Source organism: Astatotilapia calliptera, chromosome 1 (assembly GCF_964374335.1).
Source record: "Astatotilapia calliptera chromosome 1, fAstCal68.1, whole genome shotgun sequence".
NCBI classification, from domain to species: domain Eukaryota; kingdom Metazoa; phylum Chordata; class Actinopteri; order Cichliformes; family Cichlidae; genus Astatotilapia; species Astatotilapia calliptera.
Genome location: NC_137422.1, coordinates 4,963,924 through 4,971,660, shown reverse-complemented (window position 1 = coordinate 4,971,660; position 7,737 = coordinate 4,963,924). Strand labels below are relative to the sequence as shown.

Genomic DNA, 7,737 nt, shown 5'->3' with positions numbered 1-7,737 from the left:
CATGAGTGCTTGTGTATAAATACACAAACAACACACATATGCTTCCAACTGTGTAATTTAAGGGATCTAGGCAGCTGTTTTGGAAGTTCAGTTAACACTAGAAATGTGTTTTTGAGTTTGTACGTGTTTTGTCTCTAGGGACCACTGTATATATTTAGATATAAACATATATAAATAAAACCACGGGTTTTTTTTTTACATTAGTAATTCCTTTTGTGCATAATTTTATATTATTGTTAATAATTAATTAATTAAAGCAACAAAACAACCTGAAGAGCCGGTTTGGAGCCGAAAGAGCCGGTTCTCTAAAAATTAAAACTTTCTACTTCCGCTGACAAGCCGGAAAAAAACCGGATGTGACTTCATTTTTGGACAGGTGACTACCGTCAGCTGATTAAAGTCGGCTGTTTGTGGTCAACAAGGCGAAGTGCTCAGTCATTGTTGTGGAGTGTGTTTCTGTGATTTTCCAGCCGTTACAATGAGGTCCTTATTCCTGTTTGTCATCGCAGCGTTAGCCTTGACTAACGACGCCTTGGTGCGGTAAGGGAAATATTCCGTTTGTTAGCCTCCTGTTATTTCGGCTGGACTCACTGCTAGCTCGTCTGTAATGCAACTTACCATGAATAACACTGCAATACGCGACAGTCAGGCTGTGCTTCATAGGAGCTGTTTTTGGTAGCAGGCAGCCAGCTTTATTCTTACATTTATTCAGCTTGTTTTAGCTAACAAGCCCGCATCGTCTCCCGTGTGCTCATGGTATTCTCTTTGTCTGTTGGTCTTGTGACTTGTGCCCCCCGTCGTCCAAACACACAGCTGTTTATCAGCGGAAAGCAAAGACGCTTCCAGAAAATCCAGACGTAATTAATCATTTATTATGGCTCACTTTCGTCGGGTAAAGTAAACTAGGTTGGCCGGTAGAACAACATGGCGTGTAGAAGGCTCTCAAATTGAAAACAGCTGTAATTAATACACCTGAGCTTTATCTGCACTAACATGTCAAAACGCCTACTGTGCGGACTGTGCCTGTTACAGGTGTTTTTCTTCCTGCCTGGGAGCCGTTAAAAGCGCCACAGTGAAGCTAAATGTCTTTGTGTTTACTTTGGGTCTAATAATAATAAGTGTATAAGTGCTGAACAGACATGCGCAGACAGACACGAAAACTATATTTATAACACAAACAGATCTATAGATGAATATATAGGGAGGGAGGTGCCGGTATGAAGGAATGCTGAAAGAAATATATTTACAATCCTATTCAGTAACAACTACTGCCATAAAATCATGATCCCAGACGTGAGTTGAAGAACAAAGTAAGCCCACTAGTTCAGTATTAAAACAGGTTTTGGTATTTATGAAAATCGAATTTCTCGGTCCCTCCTTTATACTTACTACCACATCTATTACTGCTACTAATATTAGTACCATTGTCGTTAATAGTAATAAATGTAGGAATAATAATAATAAGACATTATTACTGAGTGTGAATTTAGACCTAAATTAGGGCTAACATGGAAGAATTATATGTGATAGGTGAAGTCACATGTATTTAATACGTAGTATAAAGGAATATTTGGAATATTTAGATTGAGAAGAATGACTTTTATCCATTTTAAATTATACATTAAATTAAGCAGGGCTCAGATTCTGAGTAGAGTTAATCGACAGCCTGTTTTCTGACTTTCTCAGATTTTCTGTTGTTGGTAATTAATTGTCAGATGAACATTAAAAACTCAGTATGGGATTTTGTTGTACGTCTTGGTTTTAAGCGTAGCAGTAAGATGGTGATTAGTGTTTCCTGAAGCCTTTGGGTCACATGTTTGTTTCCTGCATAGCTACAGTAAAATAGAGGGACTTTCAGTAGAAGGGTTTACGCCTAGTTTACATTTACAGAAGCAATGAACCCTACTAGCATTTTCATTTCAAGAGGACAGAAGAAATATTTTTTTAAAGTTGATCATGTCATGCTTGCCTTATGGGTGGTGCACATTTTTGCAGCCCTGTTGCAGAACATTTTGTAGATAAGATGTGGCCCACTTGCTACTTCCTTATCTGCGAGGCGTTAGTATTAAAATGTGTTAATATTTCACAAAGGAAACTCAGTGGACTGAAGATTTTCTCTTTTTTTCCCCGTGGTTTAAACTTGATAGAAGACGTACTTTTAAAATTGTCACTGGGCAGGTTGTTTGTGGTTGTGCAGTGTGAGCAGAGAAGGTTGAGCTTCACTGTTAAAAGTGAACGCAACATCGACCTGAGGGTGGGGTCGATGTTGTGTTCGACCCCACACAACATCGACTGTACATCAGTACAGTCGTGTTGTACTGATGTAACTCTCTCTGGTAATTAACGCTAAGTAATGGATTAATAGTTGAACTAATATCGCTCACCAAAACTGAAGCACAGAGTTTCCATGAAAATGTAGAAAATACTCCAAGAGCACAAATACAGGCAACAGGTGCAGTTCAGGGGCTTGAATTTGCAGAGGTGAGGCCACAGCACACAGTTACTGGCTACAGCTTATAGTGCTGGCACTGGGGAAAGTGGCTTCACCCCTAATGTTAGTAATTAACAGAATCATAATGAGTGATTTATTCTTTTGATTTAAAAAAAGGAACTTATGTAAATCTTTTGTGAAGGCAGAAACTGGAGTTTTTCAGGAGGCCCAGGAGGTAGCTGCCTTCACGGCTAAGCTCACAGGGAGGCTAAAGCTTTGGTGTGCTTCTAAACGTGTCGCCACACTTTCTGAACCAACTGAACACGAAATGTTACATTTCTGCAGATCACAGATCTAGGCATTCAGACTTGTGTTATGTCACTGCAAATGAACAGAGCAGTCTAATTTTGTTTTCCTCTTTTCAGAATTCCCTTAAAGAAATTCCGTTCCATCAGACGTGAATTGACCGACTCGGGGAAAGGAATCAAGGAGCTTGTGGCTGACAAACACTCCCTTAAGTACAACTTTGGCTTCCCCTCGAGTAACGGACCCACTCCAGAAACCCTTAAGAACTACCTTGATGTAAGCGTCACTCTCCAACCTTAAAGTCTTCACTTTCCTTAATGCACTTTTCACAAGTTTAAAACCCTCGCAGGGAGAGCCACAACAAAGGTCTTCTTGTGCTGTGGCTGCCTCAGCCTTCCTCTGTAAATCCTCCAGCAGTTTGGAAAAATAGGCTCGTCTGTCAGGCAGAGTCATTCCCAGCAAACACATTATATTTTTTAACAAGGCTGATTCACAGTGAGAGACTGAGAGACACAAGAGGAACAGGGACTATCTGACAGCTGACTCATTGATCTGGAAGCTGCAGGATCCTAATGAGCCTACAGAAGACTGGTTAGCACTGTTTTACTCAACACATCGTGGAATCAGTTCTTTTGTCTTCAAATACTCAGTCAGCTTTTATAGGTTATAAAGAGACACAAAAACCAGACTTACAATTTTGAGTAGACCAAAAACATCAAGGTTTAAACAAAAACTAAAGCTAATAATAACCGTTATAACAGGACGAATCTATAACATGACAGTTGCTCTGTATTAGTTTCAGCCTAATCTACCCAGAAAACAGGGAGGTTTAAATGGTTTTTCTTTTATATAATCAAACCAAAAGTGAAATTATTAATTGTCTTCTTGTTATCTATCATAAGAAAACTGCTGCTTGCTGTCTGCTCATGAGTTTTAGTATTCCTGCTGCTTTTCCATCATAGTTTGACATTTGTGTCCCTGCAAGGCTGAAACGTGAGATTCTTCACAGACAAACCTAAACTGTGAACAGCCAAAATCAATCACTGGAGCAATCAAAGGAACGTGACTTCTACATTTTGCTCAGAAAAAGGAAGCGTTGTGTGACCGCAGTGACTGGGCAGAAATGTCGACACTATTTTGCAATGAAGGTTTCGATCTGAGAGATTTTGTGTCACATGAAATGGAAGTTTGCTTCATGTCCTGAATTTATGGGGTAGTCATTTCTTTTGTGTAGCAGCTGATTTACTGCTATGACTCACTTCTTATTTGACCTGCGTCCTAATAACATGTGCTGATACTGACAGACGTAAAAACAGGCTGGCTCACTTTTACATGTACGATGAGACTTTGTTGTAGACCTGGTCCTCTTTAGGTTACTATAACAGAAGATCAGCTGCGTAGTTCTTCTTTCAGCTCAGCTAACTGATCGATTTCTTCCTTTTCCATCCAGGCCCAGTATTATGGCGAGATTACCCTGGGAACGCCTCCTCAGAAGTTTACCGTGGTGTTTGACACGGGTTCCTCCAACCTATGGGTGCCCTCTGTTCACTGCTCTTTCTTCGACATAGCATGCTGTAAGTTATCAGCTCCAAAACACAAGGCGTTCATGGCGTTGCCGTGCAGAATCAGATTACCTGTGATCACACAAGAAGATTTGTTTGAACAAACAAAGCACAGATTACAGAGACGGATTAAAATGTGTGTTTTTGTTTCTCAGGGCTTCACCACAAATATAATTCTGCAAAATCCAGCACATATGTGAAGAATGGAACTTCCTTTGCCATTCAGTATGGATCTGGCAGTTTGTCGGGCTACCTCAGTCAGGATACATGCACTGTAAGTTTCAGCGGTCCCACATTAGTGTATAGTCGGAGTCAGTTCCTTCTAATTATTCGTCCTGCTCTTTCAGATTGGAGACATATCAATAGAAAAACAGATCTTTGGAGAGGCCATCAAGCAACCCGGCGTCGCTTTCATCGCAGCAAAGTTCGACGGGATCCTCGGCATGGCCTACCCGCGCATCTCCGTGGATGGGGTGGTTCCGGTGTTTGACAACATCATGAACCAGAAGAAGGTGGAGAAGAACGTCTTTTCCTTCTACCTGAACAGGTGAGAGCAGCCGTTTCTAAGCTCAAGCTCAGAGTGTTGGGCTGCAGAGTGACCTGCTCAGAGTTCATGTTTTCTAACCTTATGTTGACGTGTTGCTGGTTAGTGTGAACGGGACACAGCTGTAAAAGACCAAGATGGACAAACAAGTGTTTTTAGTGAAGCAGTGAGCCTTGTGGGTAATGTCAGTGCCAGGTTTTTGGTACTTTTGCTATTTGTTTTATATTTGCTGTGTTTAACTGAGTGTTTTGTATGCTGCTGAAGGTCTGAATGGATAATCTCTTACATAACAAGAAAATCACACGACTGTTTCTCCCTTTAAGATTAAGTGTTTTCAGACAAACACTTGGGCAGGTGCTAATATCAAAGCTTGCTGTTCATCAGGAACCCTGACACAGAACCTGGTGGTGAGCTGCTCCTGGGAGGGACCGACCCCAAATACTACGACGGTGACTTCCACTATGCCAACATCAGCCGGCAGGCCTACTGGCAGGTCCACATGGATGGGTAAAGGCTCAGATATCGTACTCATACGTGCTTAATTTCTGAAGCGATGCATAAAACATTCACCTGAAAAATGTTTATCGAGTGTTTAACAAACTTATCAGACCACCTGTCGTTAAAAACAAGAAAACCGTGTTTAAAAACTACTGAAATTCATGTTTTCATATGTGGCACATTGGACTGCTTCCAGATGTCAGAAATGAATCAAGCGTAACATTCAAGTACTAAAACATAATTCTATTTTAGCATCAGTTAGCACATGTGGGGGGATTAACCATTACAACACTGTTTAATTTAGGCACTGCTAAGCAAGCATTTCTGGTCTCATGTCTGAAGATTCACTGCTTTGCTTTGTTTTGCATCATCATCATCAGAAGTTTAATCTTTGATTTTTAGTTCTTGTTTGGACAGAACGAGATATCTGGTGGCCCAGCTTGATCACCAAAAACCCACCGAAATTGAAATTAACTTTCATGTAAGCTATGACAGAGTTTAGCCCCCTGCATCCCGTATTGAATTAATGGTTATTAAAACAGTTGCATCAGTACCTGAAGTCTGAAATATGTTGGACAGCAAATGAACACAAATTGGTCAAACAGGTCAGTCTGAAGGAGTTTCAGTCAGTACGTGTTTGAATCACTTCTTCCAAAGTGATTAAAATTTAGGACATTTAGTTGAGTGTCTTCGTGTAGCGTGAATGTTTTTGTATGTGTTTGACAGGATGACAGTTGGCAGCCAGCTGAGTCTGTGCAAGAGCGGCTGTGAGGCCATCGTAGACACTGGGACCTCTCTAATCACTGGCCCCGCTGCCGAGGTCAAGGCCCTGCAGAAGGCCATCGGAGCCATCCCGCTCATCCAGGGAGAGGTGAGAGCAGTCCTCACCTTTAATCTGCTGAATAACACTGTGATATAAAATCCTTCAAACATCACTCACACAAATACAATACAAAACAAAGTGTTGTTGAAATTTGTGTTTTAGTACTTGGTGAACTGCAGTAAGATCCCATCGCTGCCTGTCATCACCTTCAACGTAGGCGGACAGAGCTACACTCTGACTGGAGAGCAGTATGTCCTCCAGGTGAGACTGTTTCCAGCAGAGGGCGGCAGAGCGTCCCCATCTGATGTGACAAAACAACACTGTGACTGTGTTTCGCGTCATTAAAGTCCAAACAAATGCAGTTTTGTTGGATTTAGCACAACCGGCAGAGGGCTGGCTTCGTGTCTGAGGAGGGATCAGTTTGTTTTCCTCGTTCCTGCTCACGAGCGCTTCAGATTCTCTGAATTATGTAAAAGATGGTCGTTTCATGTTCACCTGTTCTTGACTTTATCTTTCTCTTCCTATTAGGAGAGTCAGGCTGGGAAGACTATTTGTCTAAGTGGCTTCATGGGATTGGACATCCCTCCACCTGCTGGGCCCCTATGGATTCTGGGAGACGTTTTCATTGGCCAGTACTACACAGTCTTCGATCGTGACAACAACAGGGTGGGCTTTGCTAAATCCAAATGAGCCCATCCTGCACTTTTGAGGAGCATGTCCAAGTGCAACGCTACAAATCTAAGCTGCACACGTTTTCTGTTGCTTTGCAATCAAACGGTATAGAGCAATAGATTTTATGGAATAGACTAAATGCACTGATCTGAACAATATGTAAGATTTCCAAGAGCAGGAGAAGCAGATAGGATACTTCGTGAGTTGTGTGATAAGTGTCTAAGAGCAGTCGATTATAAATTTCCTGCCCATTCAAGTGATCCTTTTTCTTTTTTAATCAGGGATTTGTTTTAAAAAGAACTTTTGAATTTGTATTTTTGGGAGGAAGATGGTATCTACTACTGATAGGTGTGTCTTTTAATCTGACTAGCTTCAATAAACAATTTTTAAAATATGATCCGTTTTGTGTTTTGAGTGAATTGATTTTGGGTGGTTCTTTTAAAGACACAGTCTCTGTAAGTTTTAGAAAAGTACACATTTCCACCTGTTGTCTAAAAGTCTGTTTTGAAAAGTGTTACGTCATCAGATCAGAGTTAGGGCGTTTGTGGATGCTAACTGTAAGCCATCGCCAGTGGTGCTTCACCATGAGTCATCATGACAATGGCTAAGTATGAAGCAAAGCCTCCAGTTTAATCCACTGAGGAATTTGGTGATATGCAGGGGGTGAGCTGTTGAAGCTCAAACTTTGAGCACTATTGTCTATTGTACATTTCAAAATTGTTTAAGAGCATTTTATTGAATCCTAGCTTGGAACACATCCAGACTAATCAAAGAGTCAAATTAAACTACATTTAGTACAGCTTTCTTTACCATTTGACACCGATCTTCACTGTCAAACGTTCACATCTTCTCAAACAACATGTCAGGAGTGTGAGGTGTTTTCCCATTAAAGGTTCATCAG

At 41.0% G+C, this 7,737-nt stretch overlaps 1 protein-coding gene across 1 annotated transcript; it reads left to right on the top strand.

The window, feature by feature from the left end:
• The first annotated feature begins 346 nt into the window (after positions 1-346).
• ctsd (cathepsin D) lies at positions 347-7,233 on the top strand. The gene is made up of 9 exons (XM_026147463.2): positions 347-540; positions 2,857-3,013; positions 4,188-4,311; positions 4,455-4,573; positions 4,647-4,846; positions 5,228-5,350; positions 6,068-6,212; positions 6,327-6,425; positions 6,693-7,233. The coding sequence occupies exons 1-9, from the start codon at positions 479-481 to the stop codon at positions 6,852-6,854; spliced, it is 1,191 nt and encodes a 396-aa protein (XP_026003248.1). The 5' UTR covers positions 347-478; the 3' UTR covers positions 6,855-7,233.
• The last annotated feature ends 504 nt before the right edge of the window (positions 7,234-7,737 follow it).